Source organism: Miscanthus floridulus, chromosome 4, assembly GCF_019320115.1.
Source record: "Miscanthus floridulus cultivar M001 chromosome 4, ASM1932011v1, whole genome shotgun sequence".
Classification (NCBI taxonomy): domain Eukaryota; kingdom Viridiplantae; phylum Streptophyta; class Magnoliopsida; order Poales; family Poaceae; genus Miscanthus; species Miscanthus floridulus.
Window position 1 is genome coordinate 23,239,309 of NC_089583.1, and position 17,051 is coordinate 23,256,359.

Genomic DNA, 17,051 nt, shown 5'->3' on the forward strand with positions numbered 1-17,051 from the left:
AAATATTACACCTAAATGGAGACTTGGAAAGTCTCAATATTACATGTCCATGGCATTGCAAATTAATGAAGTGCCCAATATTACATGTTTAAATACATCCCAAATATATGCAAAATGCTGGAACTTGCACCATACTGGAGCTCCATATCTTCTCCTTTGGGGCTTCGGTTTGCAATACCATTGACCATTAAAGCATCCATATGCTACAAAAGTGTAAGTCAACAATTTCACATGTAAGGTCTATGTAGCTAAGTTACTATGGGAACTAAGTTGAAAGCTAATAAATACATAACCAAGTCAGTGGGGAGATTCTTCATCTAACCTTTTAGAGATCTTTGACACTCTTGAGAGTTGGTTTCTTCTTCCTAGTTGACCTTGGACGGAAATGAACCGGTTTCTCAATCCTAATACTTGAACTACCACGAACTCTACTACCACTAGCACCTTCACCTACACAATCATAATTTTCATAAAGGAACTTGAATGTTGAAAATAACCAAAACAGCTAAAGCAAACTGAAACTCACCATCTCCTTTGGTTACACCGGACGTACCACCATCAGCTTTGTCTCCCTCCACATCATCATCACCTAGGAAGCAAAATAGATTTTCAACAAAATCACATGTTATTCACAGTAAATTAGAAATCACAACTGCTATAGTTTATTTGAACAAAAAGCTCACAATCACCTTCATTGTCAGAACTAGCAGAGCTGCTGTCCTGTAACTCAGCATATATTGGGCTACCATGTGGAGAATCTGAATCAGAGTCATCTTCAAATAAATCTTCAGGTTCATCTTCCTCCAATTGCACCTTCCTTTTCTTCTTACCGCCCTTTTGACCGAAACAAAGTTTCCTCTTGAATGCAGCCACTTTCGATATGTCCATCTGTAGTTCATCAATAAGAAAGCCTCCAGGCATGGTCCAATCATCAGCCTCAAGGTCATATTCATCCAGTATCGGTGTAGACTCAGACCTAGAGTGGCATAGCCAGTCCATGATGGGGTTGGCTTCATCAAAAAAAGCAGCATCCATCATCAAGCTATATGGATCTGTCTCCTTCTCTTTAAGGCTTTGGAAATCAGCTTCAAATTGTTGGATGTACGGCTTCAGATTATAATGAACATAGACCAACTTCATAAGCTTGTCATAACTCAACTTATTTCTCAATTTAGTATGAACCAGAGCAAAAGTACTCCAGTTTCGCTCACATTCACTTGATGAATTGCATTGTGGAACAATGCGTATTGCAAGTTTCTGTAAATCTTTGCACTGACCTCCATATGAATTCCACCAATCAGCTATAGTGAATTGATTGAATTTAGCATTTAGTTTACAAAAACAAATATGCAAACTGATTTGGCCAAGAAAATATAATACCTGGACTGGTTTGACCACGAAGTGCTAAGCTCCGAGCCTCTAATGATCCAAATAACATTTTCTTTTGACTGAATATGTTCGTAAACTGGTCAATAGCTTTGGATGCCTCCTCTGGTGAGCTTGCTAACTTTTTGAGTGCAACAACTACATCTAGTACAGCAGAATGATTTTGTGTAATTTTTGAGTGATACAGCGATTCAGGGTCAAGTGCAACAGCTAGGAATGGGAATAGGTAAAGAAGTATTAGTTAGAAAACTCCAACAACTGAAATAGAATGCAGCAGCTAATAATATTGTAAGATGTTGACATATTTTCATGTAAAATAATCAGCAGTAAGCATGGTTGACATATATAGCTGAAGTAATGTTTATGGCTGCCAATATTGATACGAACAACACAACAAATGCATGAAAAACGCTATAGATCAGTCTACAACAAGTCTACCAGTTCTATGAGCAAGTTCAACAAAAAAATACTTGAAAAAGGCATAAGTTATAGAATTTTCAGTGCAGCTCTTAATTCTGTACCTGCAAGCATGAGAGTTTCATTGAGAAGATATCGAGTTCTCCGATTTATTACTTCATTGATCCTATCTAGGAGATCCTTTGTAGCTTTTTATCATGCTTCAATTTAACAAATATTTCTCTCTGAGCTTTTAACATCCTTGGAATGAATTCAGATATTGTCCCATTCTTCTGTTGATCAGCAAATCGAAGCACACAATACAGTGGTGTGACAGCTTTCAACACCAACTCCACATCTTCCCACCACACCCTACTTGTCAAGCAATCATATGTGAATTCATAGGCTAGATCATCTTTCCATTCACTATTTGCCCAATCATTGGACACCATCCATGTTTGAAATTTATTTTTCTGTCCCAAAAACTCTGTAAGAATAAGAAAACTGTGCCAAATCTGGTGGCATTCCATCGAGTCAATTCTCCACCTATCTTTTCTCTCATCGTAGCATGAAGCCTGGAAAAATAAGGACATGTGAGCTGCACTTCTACATGGAGAAAATGCATGTTCAGCAGCTAGGAGCTATAATCAGCCCTTACTTTGCATATGCAATAGGTAGAAGCTATGTTCAGTAGCTACGAGCTATAATCAGCCCTTACTTTGCATGTGCAATAGGTTGAAGCTATGTTCAGCAGCTAGGAGCTATAATCAGCCCTTACTTTACATGTGCAATAGATAGAAGCTAAACTAGAATAATCTATGATTGATTATTTCTTCTAATCTAAACATAAACAAGTCAAAGATAGGTGAGTTACCTATTATGGCTGTGGAAGAATTTGCATATCCGTTGTGCACTTCGCACTACTTCATCAACCTCAGTAAAAGATGATATTTCTTTCAACATCAAGTTGATAGTATGTGTTGCACATGGCTACCAAGTGATATGTGGATGTTCAGCTACAAGTTGCTTGCAAGCTGCCTTGTAGTTGGAACCATTATCAGTCACAATCTGAACAACATTCTTTGCCCCAACATCATCTTCAACTACCTTTCTAATATGCCCATTAATAAATGCAGCTTTTTGGGAATGACCAATTGTATCCACAGAACTATGGAAAAACATGCGGCCATTGCAAAATATCATAAAATTGATGATGCACATCTTGTATGGTCCTGTCCATGAATCACACATCACAGTGACTCCATATCGAGCCCAATTTTCCTTATGATCTTCCATTTGAGCTAGCAAGTCTTCATAGTTCAAATCCAGCAAAGGGCTATCTATCTCTCTTCCCGATGGAATAGCCACTCCTTCTCCAAGTTGTTGAGTTAATTTAATGGCTGATGCAAAATATGGGCAGTTAGCTTTCATTCCAACAATATCATTGGCTTGGAACCACTTTGATCAAATTTTTCCAAGTCTAATTTTGGAATCCCCCTGCAGCATAATGTCCACCCTAGGCTGCGATGGTGCCTTGCTGCGTGCCAAATCTAAATCAAATGGAGCTTGAGAAACACTAAGACTCCGGTAGAACCTACTGATTGAAGTCTGATTCCCTGAGCCACTTGCTCTCTCTAAAGGTGGAGTGTTACTATTGCATCTTTCACCACGTACAGGCTGGTTCCTGCTGCTTGCCCCAAACAATGGTGAATAGCTAACACCTGACCTCCATGTATCCCTCATTGATTCCCTTAATGCCCATTCAAGCTGGCCATCTTCATCACGAGGAATGTTAGACCTTCTAGCATCTCCATAAGCTTCCTCCATAATTGCCTTTTCCACATAGAGAAGATGTTCCTTAGCATCAGCCCTATTCTTTTTCCCTCTTGCACTCTCTGCCAACATTATATTCCTCACAAACTTTGGCACATTTTCGCATGACACCACATCCCCCGCCATTCCAGCTAGATGATTCCTCAGACGGGTCACACCTCTACTATCCCTTTTAATCGAACAATAAGCACAACTGAAACCATTGCTTTTCCACTTATCTCCATGGCTCCAAGCCTCCGTAATTGGTCCTCGTAGACGCACCTCAGTCCCTACAGTTCAAAAGAAAGAAAATACATTAACTTGGTACCAAAATGTGATTTAACTTATATTGAACTGAAATCTGAGCAAACTGAGTATTAACAGAAATCTGAGCAAACTGAAATCGTAGACAAAGCTCATATTACCATACAAAATATTTAGAACCTCACTAAACAAGTGTGGGCTGTGCACAAAGTAAATCAGGATATGGTGTAAAACACATGCAGCAAGGATGGCAATATATATACAATGATGCACAAGACACATAGACAAAGCTCATTACAATACAAAATTATGTGCTGGATAATGTAAAACCACTAGAAAATGATCAAATGTCGTGCAAAACCATTGCAGTGCACCTCCATTGCAAAATCATATGCAAGCTCACCTATTTTACTCCTCACAATATCGCCAGCTCCACCGGAGTAGCTGTCGCGCCCGCCACCAAGTACCTTGCTGCAACGTTGCCGCTCCGTCGCAGCCATTCTGTCTTGCCCACCAATGGCATTGGCATCTGGTTCTTCTATCCTCAGCATGGCGTTGTGATGATGTTTTGGACCTAAAGACTGACATCAAAAGAAAGTTTTCTAATTAATCATACCATGTGAGAACTTATCATTTTTGTATTAGTTTATTATTCAAGTAACAGGAATCCATTGATACTTCTACTAGACAGCACCTGCACCATAGAACACAGTAAACATATAGATTAAATGATTTGAAGCTTTTATCTATTTTTCATGCACCTCAAACTGAAACATAGAGTTAACTAGTTGCTAGCACTTGGTGCTCATCACACAGGAAACTGTAATGTGGTTTTGATGAATTTACGCAACATTTCAGCAAGAGAGAAAAAGGAAGAGGTAATCAAAATTAGAACTGTAACCAATTTATATGGCACTTATAACCGCATTTATATTGTTTTCAACAGATTCATATGGCACTTATAAACCAACCAATTTATTCAACCTTGTTATATATAGAAGCAGAAATTAGAAAGAACTGTAACCTCAGAAAAATTCCTGATGTTCTAATCTATGCATTCAAAGCATTAACCTACTGTTCAGCTCAAAAAGGTACTCTCAAGCTCACTTTAACATATCACAGCAACTAGCCTGTGAAGGAAGCAAATCACTGGGTAGATGCCAATTACTGGCTACATAGACAAATCATGGTGCACAACAACACAGATAAATGATGAGAACTAAATCATGAGCCAAATTTTAGTCCAGCATCACAAAACACTCATTTCCAGGAGGAGCCTCTGCTTAGCAACCACAGAACAACAGCTCAGATCTAGCAATCGAACATCACAAAATCAGAAGCTTCTAAATAATCCTTCCACTTGCAGAGTTGCAGTCACACATCAGGTCAATGTAGCACTAAATCAGACTGAAAACAGAATTTGTAACCTGCAAGAACTGAAGCGCACGAGAGTGGTACTCACTATCTGCTGCCGGAGGTGGCAGTGGCAGTGGCGGTGGCCTGCACCTGCTTGCTTGTGGCAGCGATCGAAGTGACGCGTCGTCGGCAGCTCCTCCGCCTTCCCCGCTTGTGATTTAGGTCCTCCACCGTCGGCAACCCCGTGCCCCCGTCACCACCGTTGGCAGCCCCGTCACCACCGTCGGCATGGGCGGGGAGGGCTGGCGGCGCGCCGGCACGGTCGGGGATAGCCGGTGGCGCGCCGGCATGGGCGGGGAGCCGGGGAGAGGCCACCCGCGCGGCACAGGCGTGAGGGCGGGCGCGCGGCGTAGGCGTGAGGACGGGCGCCGGCAACGCGCTGGTGCCGCGGGTGTCCGTGTCGGTCGGGACTCGGGAGCATAGGTCGATTTGGGGAGTAAAATGAGTGGATTTAGGGTTTCGGGGGACTATATGGTGGGCTGGACGGCGGGAATCAGCGTTCTGGGCCTTTTGGCGCGCGATTTAGGCGGGGAGGCCGAATTCAGCTGAAAATTTTGACCGGCATGGGTTTTTTTTCGGGACCCACCGAAACATACGAAATTTCAGGGTTTTCAGCGAAATTTCGCCGAAATTGTTTTCCTTGACCGACGCTCGTCCTGCAGACAAGCAACGCGGCCTGGTTCCGATTGATCAGGTGCTACGACATGCTCTACGAGAAGGGCTATTTGCCAGCTCAAAGTCTGTAGCATGCACTGTTGAATCTAATCTTAGCATAAAAAACATATACCACATGTACACAAGATCTTATACATAGTCTAACACATGACCATAACTCCTATAATGCAGAAATACTTAAGTAGATAGTGCCAGACTAGTGTTGGCAGTCGCCATCAGCGTCTCCGGTGGTGATGCAGTTGTCGGTGATGATGTAGATGACAGAAGATCACCGGCTGCTGCAGGTGACGAACGTGACGTGCCGGGTAGCGGCGCCCTTCTGGTTGCCACCGGCACTGACCTAGATGGGATACGGACCTTCCTGAACCCTCTAGTGTCTAAGCGATCGGTTATGTGAAAAATCACGAGGATTAGAGCAATAGTGACGCCAAAAGCGCCTCTCTTATTTATAATCGCGCCGTGGGATACGGACCTTCCTGAACCATTAGAATTCTATGGGCTGCCGCCGATTACAGAAATTCTTATTTAATTGGAAATAAATAACGAGTGGGTGGACCAAAAGCTTAACTCTTAATTAATCTCGTAATTAAGTTCGGAATTAGTCAAACCGATCACATTCCAACATTATCCCAGTTGATCTAACGGCTAATGCACTTATGCAACTAATATTCGCTTTACACTTATGTTTACACTCAGTACTACAGCAAGACTAGACTAATGCGTCGTCAGCAGCATTAATCGCCATTGGGACCCTATTACCCATAGTTCACTGCAATACCTTGTTAGAACACTTATTACTTATTGGGAGAGTACATGGCCCTATTACCCAGTCTCAGAGGCTCTCCACTAAATCCATGCTTAGTGCATGCTGTTTAAATAGGATATGTGGTAAGCCTTTCGTAAGCGGATCCGCGAGCATCCTCTTAATACTTATGTGCTCAACTTTAATAGTTTGATCCTAGGTTCTATCCTTCACAACATAGTACTTTAGGTCTAAATGTTTTGACCCATCTGTCGATACGGGACCCACAGGATACCCCGCAAGGGAGAGAGAAGATCTAGTTCAACTAGGATTCTTCCCATGTAAATCTTAGTAGTAGAACTATCAAGTAATCCTACTAGGAAATCTCATTGTAAACCGACTATGACTCTGGCCTCCTGACTATATAAAGGAGGGCAATGCTCCTGTCAAAAGGGAGAAGAGAGCAGATCATAATCAATCCAACGCAAAGGCTAAGGCCGACTGGACGTAAGGTTATTACTCGATCTACGATCGAGGGCCTGAACCAGGATAAATCGGCTGTCTCTTGCGTAAACCATCGAGTTCGGCATACGCCAAAGCCCGAACATACTGCCCCGGGTACCCCCGTGGCAGGCTATCGGTGGTAAAACATCGACAAGCTTCTTTGCCGAGTGTTTTTTTTTGACACTCGGCAAAGAAAATTTCAAAGCACATTTTGATGCAGTAAATTAATTCAAATGAAAAAGTTTTCAACTACAAAGTTGTATAACTCATCAAGATGTACAATATTTGTTTTGGTCTTTTCTTCATATGACAAAGTGAAAGTAAATTTGTTTACAAATCTAACATATCTCTCTTGTAGTTTATGAAACTACAAGAGAGATATATAAGATTTGTGAATAATGTTAGAACGACCATGTCGGATGAACAGATAACTAAACAAACAAAATAAACTTTGTATATCTCGAAAAGTTATGAAACTTTGTAATTGGCAACTTTTTAATTTGAAATCATCTTGTCATGCAAAACTGTGTTTGAATTTTAAAAATTTTAAATTCGAACTTTTCAAACGACCTCGGATGGAAAAACAACCAAAATAAACTCTGTAGATCTTGAAAAGTTATGAAACATTGTAGTTGGCAACTTTTTGATTTGAAATCGTCTTGTCATGCAAAACTGTGTTTGAATTTCAAAATTTTAAAATTCGAACTTTTTAAACGACCTCGGATGGAAAAACAACCAAAATAAACTCTGTAGATCTCGAAAAGTTATGAAACATTGTAGTTGGCAACTTTTTGATTTGAAATCATCTTGTCATGCAAAACTGCGTTTGAATTTCAAATTTTGTAAACGACCTCGGATGGAAAAACTTTATAAACTAAAAGTGTAGATCTCGAAAAGTTATGAAACTTTGTAGTTTACAACTTTTTTATTTGAATTCGTTTAGGGCCTCAAACAAGCAATTTACACTCGGTTTAATATAATATGTTAGGAACTAAAACGGAATCCAAACACAAGTGACAGTGTGGTGTAGTGGTAGAGGAGGTTCGCGCGCAGGGGAGGTCGCGGGTTCGAATCCCGTCAGCCGCGTTGCTGCGAAATTTACTCGAAAAATGCCGGAGATGGGCGGGCGCTGGCCGGTGGGGGCCTTCACGGATTAAAAAAAATTCATTTTTTTCCATTTTTCCCATTTTTCGGGTTTTTTTTCGGTTCCAACTTTGCCGAGTGTCGGGCACTCGGCAAAGACTTTGCCGAGTGCCCGATAAAAGGCACTCGGCAAAGAATTCTTTGCCGACGGATTTTTTACCGAAGGCTCTTTGCCGAGTGCTGTACTCGGCAAAGACTTTGCCGAGGGCAAAGTAGCCTTTGCCGAGTGCATTAGGCACTCAGCAAAGCGCCGGTCTCCGGTAGCGAGGGTTCATCAAAATATTTCAGCTAGCATTTTATTGCACCCATACAAGGATTTAATTATTTCATCCGGTAATAATCTAAAGGATCCTTATTTTTTGAAGCTCCGTGCATTTTATTTTGATGTGAAGCAAAATATAATAAAGGCTGGAAATATAGATTTTACTATTACTATGCCAACCTCAATTATATTTCATGGAGCTAATTTATCTGAAGAAAAGGAGTTATGCCAATTTCAGAAGCCACCCGATATAAGAAGCAAGTTGATGATTGGCTCCAATTTTGTTGACGTGTGTTGCTAATGGCTTGGTTTAATTAGGAAGACTAAATATGGTGATTAGCATTGTAGCCGCATTATTTTAGTATACTAGAGCAGCGCCGCCCGTTCCTGCGCAAGGGGAGAAGGCGAGCCCTTGTGATTGGCTGGCTGCTCGGTTTCTTGGGGCTCTCGAGTGGCCAGCTAGCCCACGGGTGTCCTTCTATTTTTTTTTCCTTTTGATTTTCGATTCCACTTGCGGAAATTTCTTTTAATTTGAGTACAACTAAAATTCGACTTTTAAGGCAGAAACCCTACAAATTTCATTATTCCAACAGCGCAGCTTCATACAATAGACAGCAAGATACATATGCTGTGATCACTATGCAAGATTCTAGCTAGCTTTTGTCTACTTCGCTGCAGAAACAACTAAATTAGTGTGTAATAATAGACAGCATCCACAGCTACCACATGGTTGTGCACGTTCCCTGCTGGCGCTACCGTCCACACAGCACCGTCTATGAAAGGAGGCAGAAGAGAAGAGGGCATGATCAGCACTCGTCAGCCCATGCTAAGAGAGTCCCAGACTATCCCGGCTAGCTAGCTGAACCTTCATTTTCCCATGGACCCAGCGAAGCTCGCAGCTTTCCTTGCCGTCGCTGTCGTCGTCGTCGGCGCTGTTGCCGCCGCACCGGACTACTCCGGCGGCGCGCCCGCCCCAGAAAGCTGCCAGACGCAAATCACATACTTCACCAACTGCCTGGCCCGTTCTGAGATCCGTGGGCAGTGCTGTAAAGTGGTCGAGAGCCGCAAGTGCCTCTGCCAGCTGAAGCGGGAGGTGGCGCTGCCCTGTAGTCTGCATCGCCACCATGAACGCAAATGCTCCAAGGAAGAGCAGGCTCCACCGTCGGTGAAGCTGGCCGAGCTGCAGCGCCTCCCATGCTTCAAGACACTCAAGTGCTAGCAGCCGTTTCCAGTTCGTATTTTTGTTTCGTGTACGTGTGCTTTTGTTTCACATTGTTCACTTGTTACTGTTATATTTCTATCCATTCGGCTTGCTATGGATGTACCTGAGCTTCGTTCGTTGAGACAATTCTTTATGTGTCCCTGAAAAGATGGTTGACTAGCTCGTATGCGCCATTGAAAATTTGCTGTGACTGTTATATCGGCTTTTAAATTTTTCTTTCCCATGGTGCCACTTCTGTCAAGCACCTGTTAACTTCCTAACGGAAATGGGGCACTAAACAGCAGAAAAATTTAAAAACTGATATAGAAGGTAACAACAATATTAGCAAGATATATAGCTGTATAACAAATAAATTCATTATGTTTTCAAATGTGGTCGGATGACGATAAAATCTATATGAAAGCTGTAGAGATCTATGAGATCTAAACCTTTGTAGTCAATAACTTTTTCAGCTGAGATCGTTTAGGAGCAAAGATAAATATATTAAGTTCTGTTAGCAATCAACACATGAGGGAATTGGGAAAGAGAAGGAGAAGAACAGGGAAGCTCACTACTAAAAAAAAACCCTTAACCGAGGCGTTTGGCAAAGGGGCTCGGAGGCGGGCAGGCATTTGAACCTCCTCGGTTAATGCCTGGGATTAACCGAGGCGGTCATTTTTATTAACTAAGGCGGTTGCAATCAACCGCCTCACAAAATTGATTTACGGAGGCGGTTAAAAAATAGCCGCCTCCTAAAATCTATTAACGGAGGCGGGCCCAAAAATGCCTCTATTTTTGGAGGCGGACCTCCTAAATGGCCGCCTCGGAAAAAAGGCCCAGAGCTCAGCCGACCCATTAGCTTAGCCACGTATATAAGGAGGAACTTAGGGTTTTCATTCCACTCGCACTCTCTCCCTCCGAAGTTGAGCGGCCGAGCGGCGCCCTGGCCTCGCGACTCCACCTTCCCTCCCTCCACTCTCTCCCTCCGTCAACTAGTCCACTCTCTCTCTCCCTTGCACCTCCCCATCCCACGGCAGCGGACCCGAGCAAATCCCGGCAAGTGGCGGTAGTTTGAGCACCCTTTCCCTCAGATTCGGCGAGCCCAAGGCCCTCTCCCTCCCGACGGTGCGAGGCTTCGAGCAGCGGATCCAGCTACGAGCGGCAGCAGCGCCCTCCCCCACCCGAGCGGCGTCCCTCTCCCTCAGATCCAGTCGCGGTGGGTCATGGCGGCCCCTCTACTGTAGATCCGGTCGCGACGGCGGTGGATCCAGTCATGGCTGCAGCGGATCGAGGCACGGCGGCGAGGGCGGAGGGAGGAGCGGCGGATCCGGTGGTGGATCGAGCAGCCCTGGCTGAGGCAGTGCGCCGAGTGAGGCCTGCTCCCCCGGCGGCGGCGGCACGCTGGGGCGATAGAGCTAGGCCCAGATCTAGGCCCGGTTAGGGCTGGATACAGGCTTTTTCTTTTTCTCTTTTTTATTTGATTTACCGAGGCGGCATTTGAACCACCTCGTAAAGATTTATTTATCGTGACCTTTGGAGTGAGGCAGTTGTGATGCCCGCCTCGGTAAATCCTTTTCGCCTGCCTCAGAAAAGTTTTAAGTAGTAGTGGCTTAGTGATGAATGATTCGAATTTAGTTTAGAGGTTTGTTACAAAATGGTTCGTAATCCTCTCCATCTCTCCAAGCTAGTACATATAGCTACTGCTTCCATTCCGGGCCAGAGATGTGCATGCTGGGCCGAGCTAGCCTTTTGGGCCGGGCCTCGATCAGAAGACGCCCATCAGGTGCGGCTTCATCCTCCTTGGGTTGCTGTTGGTCTTGTGAGGCCGAGATGCTGACAAGTTCTATTTTGAATTGGGGCTCTTGTGTTCTTGTCTCTGCTTTGATGTGCAATTGTGATTTTGCCTTTATTTTTCTAACTTTGTGATTTTGCCCTTAACTGTTCACAAGTCAACGCGATTTTGCCCCTGGTCAACGGTAAAAACAGGGGCAAATTCGCGTTGACCAGGGGCAAAATCGCGTTGACTTGTGAACAGTTTATGGCAAAATCACAAAGTTAGAAAAACGAGGGCAAAATCATAATTGCACATCTGTGTAAGGGGCAAGAACACCATTTTTCCTTTTTGAATTCAGATTTCCAATTTTCAAAATGATTACGGATGGAGACACTCTATATTAAAATTGTAGAGCTCGAAGAGATCTAAAATTGTAGTTGACGACTTTTCATTTGAGACCATTTAGGAGCAATGATATATATATATATACATATATATATATATAATATTAAGTTCTCATATTAAAAATCTATTTTTAAATTTTTCCAATTGATGGAAAATGGAGACACACTCTATATCAAGTTGTAGTATTCGAATAGATCTAAAACTATATATTTGAAAACTTTTCCATTGTTCATTGCTTCGATTCGAAGCTAAAATATTCAATACAAGATTCATACACGTGTCGTTTGGTTATTTTTAGATAATCTCCTTTATGCCACTTGATACTTATTAATGGTGTTATCTAGGAAGTTAACAACCACTTAACAAAAATGGCACCAAGCGAAAGAAAAATTTAAAAGCTTATATAAAAGTCACAACTTCATTCTTTAACTTGTTATTAAGGGCACTTCCAATACTTGAAACTACGCATGGTAACAACCATGTCGGTAAAAAAAACCATCTATAAAAATTATCTCACATAATGCAGGTTTCTTGGCGTAATAAATATGGAACTGCTAGCGTCCGGACGTTCGATCCGGGCGCTAGCGTCCGGACGCTCGCGCTGCTGCCCCTGCATGTGCGCCTGCCCGTAACCAATCCGCTCCCCACCCGCATGCATGCGAGCCCGCTTCCATCGGGATGCCCCCACGCACGCCCGCACCTCGCGTCCCCGCACCAGCGCACCTCATCCCCATCCTCACCCCCAGCCCCATCTATTTTCCTCGCCCCCGCAGGAGCACCCCCACCCCGTCGTGCCCCCGACGACGGCTCCAATCCCCAACACGCTCCTATCCCCCGTTCCCCCACTGCGCCACTATCCTAAAAGATCATGAAACACTTCTACTGCAATATTGCAAAAACATATGAAAAAACTATGTAGTGCAACATCGGGTTGTAAATAGTGCAACATCGAAAAAAATATGTAGTACAACAATGAAAAACATGAATTGCAAACATCAAAAAATATCTACTGCAACAATGAAAAATATGTACTGCACCATCGAAAAAATATGTAGTGCAACATTAAAAAAACATGCACTGCAACATCGAAAAAAATCTACTGCAACAACGAAAAATAAAAATATCTACCGCAACAACGAAAAAATGTGTACTGCAACATTAAAAAACATGTACTGCAACATCGAAAAAACATATATTGCAACATCGAAAAATTATGCTGCAACATTTGAAAAAATGTACTGCAACATCTCAAGCAGTAGTACTGCAACATCGTAAAAACATCTGTTACAACGACCCAAAAAATCCCATTGCAACATTCGAAATCATCTGTTGCAACATCCAAAAAAAACTCATTGCAACATGGTGAGATCTGACCCTAGAGCTCGCCGGAACTCTAGCCACCGCTTCATCCCTCAGAGGAGGAGGAGGAGGAGGAGGAGGAAGAGGAGGGCTCAGATCCAGATCCAGATCCAGAGGATGAGGAGCAGGGCTCAGATCCAGATCCCTCCGCGACCTACCTCGTCGGAGCCGCCGCCATCGTCCTTGTCTCTGTGGGGGTGCGGGAGCCGAGTCGCAGGGAACATGGGGGTGCATGGAGGTCGCGGAGGAGCGAGGGACGGCAGGGAGCACGGGCAGGCGGGGCGCACAGCGAGCTCGTGTGTGCGGGCGCGGTGTCCCTGTCCCGGGGACGGCCCGGAGAGCGGGCAGGAAAGCGGGGGGAGCGCGAGTGCGGGGGAGCGAGCAGAGCGGGGGGAAGTGTGAGTGCGAGAGAACGGGCTATGGAACGGTACATCCGGCCGTCCGGACGCCCGGTCTATATCATTACCCTGATAAATATGCCCTTTTTTCTCTTTCTCCGACTCCATCTTCTCGTGACTAACAGACTATCATGTCTTCAAGCACCAGGAGCATCTTGTGACTGCCATCTCTTCCTCATGAACAAGCACAAGTAGAGCAGGATGGCGAGCAGCCTGCGCGGCGTCAAGCACGTCCTGCATGGCTGGGGCGGACAGCGAGCGACCAGCGCAACCGACGGCGAGCGGCCGGCACGGCAGCGCGCGCGGCCTTCAGCATCGTGGGCGGCGGCGAGGGCAACCGACAGGGAGCGGCCTGCGCGGCAGCGAACGCGACCTGCACGTCCTGCACGGCCTTGGCAGACGACGAGCGCGGCCTGCACGTGTCTTGAAAACATTTATAGTTTTTAATTGCTATTCTATATCTTGTCTGCAGTTTTTATCTTATCTTACTATTTTTAGTTTTATTCTAATTTATGTCTTTCTGAGAGGGGACAAAAACAGCTTCATCGGTAAAATTGTTTTGAAAATGAGTGTTTAGAAGAAAAAAAACAGACCCTTAGATTACCATGGAATTTTACATGTGACTTAATACAATTGAATTTGCATGTGTCGACGTGTCCTGTACTTGCATGTGATGTGACATGATGTGTTCATTATATGACTTGTTTAATGCTTTTTATTAGTTAGCATGACGTGTTTCTCATTAGACTTTTGTGTACTATTTAACCACTTTAATACAATCGTTCATAGTTATTTAAATAAATTGTACGTGTACAGATTTAAATATGAGCGTAAAAGGTCTAAAACATATCTATCAATAAATATTCTATTAATTTAATGTATCTGGGCCTGCAAACGGCCTGCGCCCGATGGCGGGCTACAAACTGACGGCGAGCGGAGTGCAGGGCTGTGTGGGCTGCGTCTGTCGGTGGGCGGTGGACTGCCAGCTTGCGGGCTGTGGGGTCACTCCTGGCCCTCTCGCCCTCCTTGAGGGGCACGGGGGAGAGACCGAGGGTTTTCCATAGGTGAGTGACTAAATTGTCGTGAAAGGATGAGCGAGGGTAAGAGAAAGTAAGGAAAAGTGCGAATTAAATGCTCATTAATTCGTTCGGAAAAAGTTCAACCTCCTTTTTACACGAGCGCCCCCGGCATTTATAGGCCATACCCGGTGGCGCGGTGGAATTAAATTAGGGTCGGACCCTAACCGTTACACGCTATACAAGGACCAGGGGTACGGTGGTAATCTTCTTTCCTCAACCAACCACTCCTGGATCCAGCTGTTGATGGGCCGGTTCCTTTCCGAGGCAGGCAGCGACCTTCGCGCGTCCCAGCAAGGGTTTGTTCACTGTCTCTGCCTCCCGACCTTCTCGCCACGCTCCACCGGCGCAACTGACCTTCGAGCATGCCACCTTCGCGCGTCCCAGCGAGGGTTTGTTCGCTGTCTCCGCCTCCCGACCTTCTTGCCACGCTCCACCAGCGTAGCTGACCTCCGAGCGTGCCACCTGAACACACAGATGAAATAAACCAAACATGGGCACCCTCGTCGCGGGGGTGGCACCCAGGACGAGGGCAGATTAGTCAAGCCAGCTCCAGGTCGAGGGTTAGGGGATGAGCGGTGCTGGGGGTACCTCCCCCCAACAGCAACCCCTCGAGGATCAAGCCCAGTGTGATGGGTCAGAGCAACGTTAATACTTGGGGAGGGAGGCACGTGTGGATACCTTGCTTGCGGCCCCGGTCCTGCGACACCCCTATCTTGCTCGACCGGAGCTGGGCCTTTGATTTATTTAGGTGAATGGCCCCGGTGTGGAGTTGGATGGGGCGCGAGATTGCTGGATGTTTTTTTTCGCGTTTTTCTCGAGGAGTTGTTCATGAATCTACGTGATTTTGCGCCGGCTTCTTTCCTTTGGTGCGGGTGCTTGGTGCCTATAAATAGTTACAGTGGGTTTGGGTTTTTCATTGTTGCCCCTTCCGTTTGCTGGCTGGTTGTTGCTGCTGAGCTTGTTGAGGGAGGGTTCGATTGTTGAGGGTTGCTTGATGAAGTTTTGGATAGAGGGCGAGGGTCGGTCTCTGGCCTTTGACGAGGCGGCGGCTAGCACTCATGAGGTACGTTGTGGCTTTAGTCTTGTTGTTGTTTTTTGTTCCTTTCCGTTCCTTTTTTTATTCTACTTATGATTTTGTTCATTTTGTTAGCTGACGCAGCCTTGGGATGCTCTGACGTCAGCTGGCGGATTTGGCGAGGTAGGTACCTCTGTGATAAGCATGAGGGTCACGGCGTCTGCTGTCGGTGGGGCATCTGCCAGCAAGGTCGCTGCTGGGGTTGGTCACGAAGGTGGTAAAGCGGGCCCCGGGACCGAGGAATCACAAGTTGAAGGAGCGCCAGCCTTGGAAGCCATGGATGTCAATACAACGAGGTAGGTTTGACGCGCATGTGCGTCGTAGTTAGGATGGTGGTGCCTTTTGGAAAATAGCTTGTACCCCTACGGGGGTCTATTTTTGGTTGGTGATTGACTGTTGCCTTCATTGCATAGGTTCCTGTGGGGTCTGCGTGTGAGGTGTTGGATGTTTTGCCCCTGATGTTGAATCGTCAGGATACGTTTATTTCTGGCGTGTCGTGGGCGCATGCTAAGTCTAAGTTTCCTTTGTTGTCATTAGATAGTTTTTGGTAGGCGAAGGTTGGTTTGTATGATAAGAAGAATCAGGAGCGAGTAGGTTTTGGCAGGACGTAGATCTTAGGAATCGTCAGTCCGAGCGCTTGCTTTTTGGTTTAGGGTCTACTTTGGGGGATTTGGACGATGTTGATGATGAGGATGCCATAGACTTTATTTTTTGGTGAGGGCGCCTGAGTCTGGATGCTGAGGGGGAGCTGAAGGTGCCAAATCCTGAGCCATTGGAGCTTGATGAGCGTGACCATCGGCATATGTACTGCGCGAGGGTTTTGGAAGGTGACTTGCCTTTGGTTCCCGCAGCACCTATTCTTTGGGGGCCAATTGTAAGGGTGAAGGGGCCGGGCAGGGGTGAGGGTTTGTAGGTGATTTGTGGATGATGTGGCTGAGTCTATGGAGGGTGTAGTAGATGAGCTGGTTAAGAGTGTGCTTGAAAATACAGTCATGGAGATGGCGAGGGAGGTGGCATGCGGGTGTGTTTCAAAGAGGATGCACCCGATGTCTAGGAGTTTCGGCGCCGAGGGTCGACTTGATGTCTGTTTTTATCGATGTAACGGTTGTTGTTGTATTTGTTGTAAATTTGGCGTGTTGTTGGGAACCTCTTCGAGGATT

General features: G+C 45.1%; 1 protein-coding gene and 1 pseudogene across 1 annotated transcript; one reads left to right on the forward strand and one right to left on the reverse strand.

Moving 5' to 3' along the window:
* Nucleotides 1-325: 325 nt before the first annotated feature.
* On the reverse strand, nt 326-3,741 carry LOC136548237 (uncharacterized; annotated as a pseudogene).
* Nucleotides 3,742-9,156: 5,415 nt separating this feature from the next.
* Nucleotides 9,157-10,000, forward strand: LOC136549542 (uncharacterized). Its single transcript, XM_066540846.1, has one exon. The coding sequence runs from the start codon at nt 9,478-9,480 to the stop codon at nt 9,817-9,819; it is 342 nt and encodes a 113-aa protein (XP_066396943.1). The 5' UTR covers nt 9,157-9,477; the 3' UTR covers nt 9,820-10,000.
* The last annotated feature ends 7,051 nt before the right edge of the window (nt 10,001-17,051 follow it).

What these genes read in the sequence shown, in the direction of transcription:
- LOC136549542 (XM_066540846.1), top strand. Translation starts at nt 9,478, where the DNA reads ATGGACCCAGCGAAGCTCGCAGCTTTCCTTGCCGTCGCTGTCGTCGTC.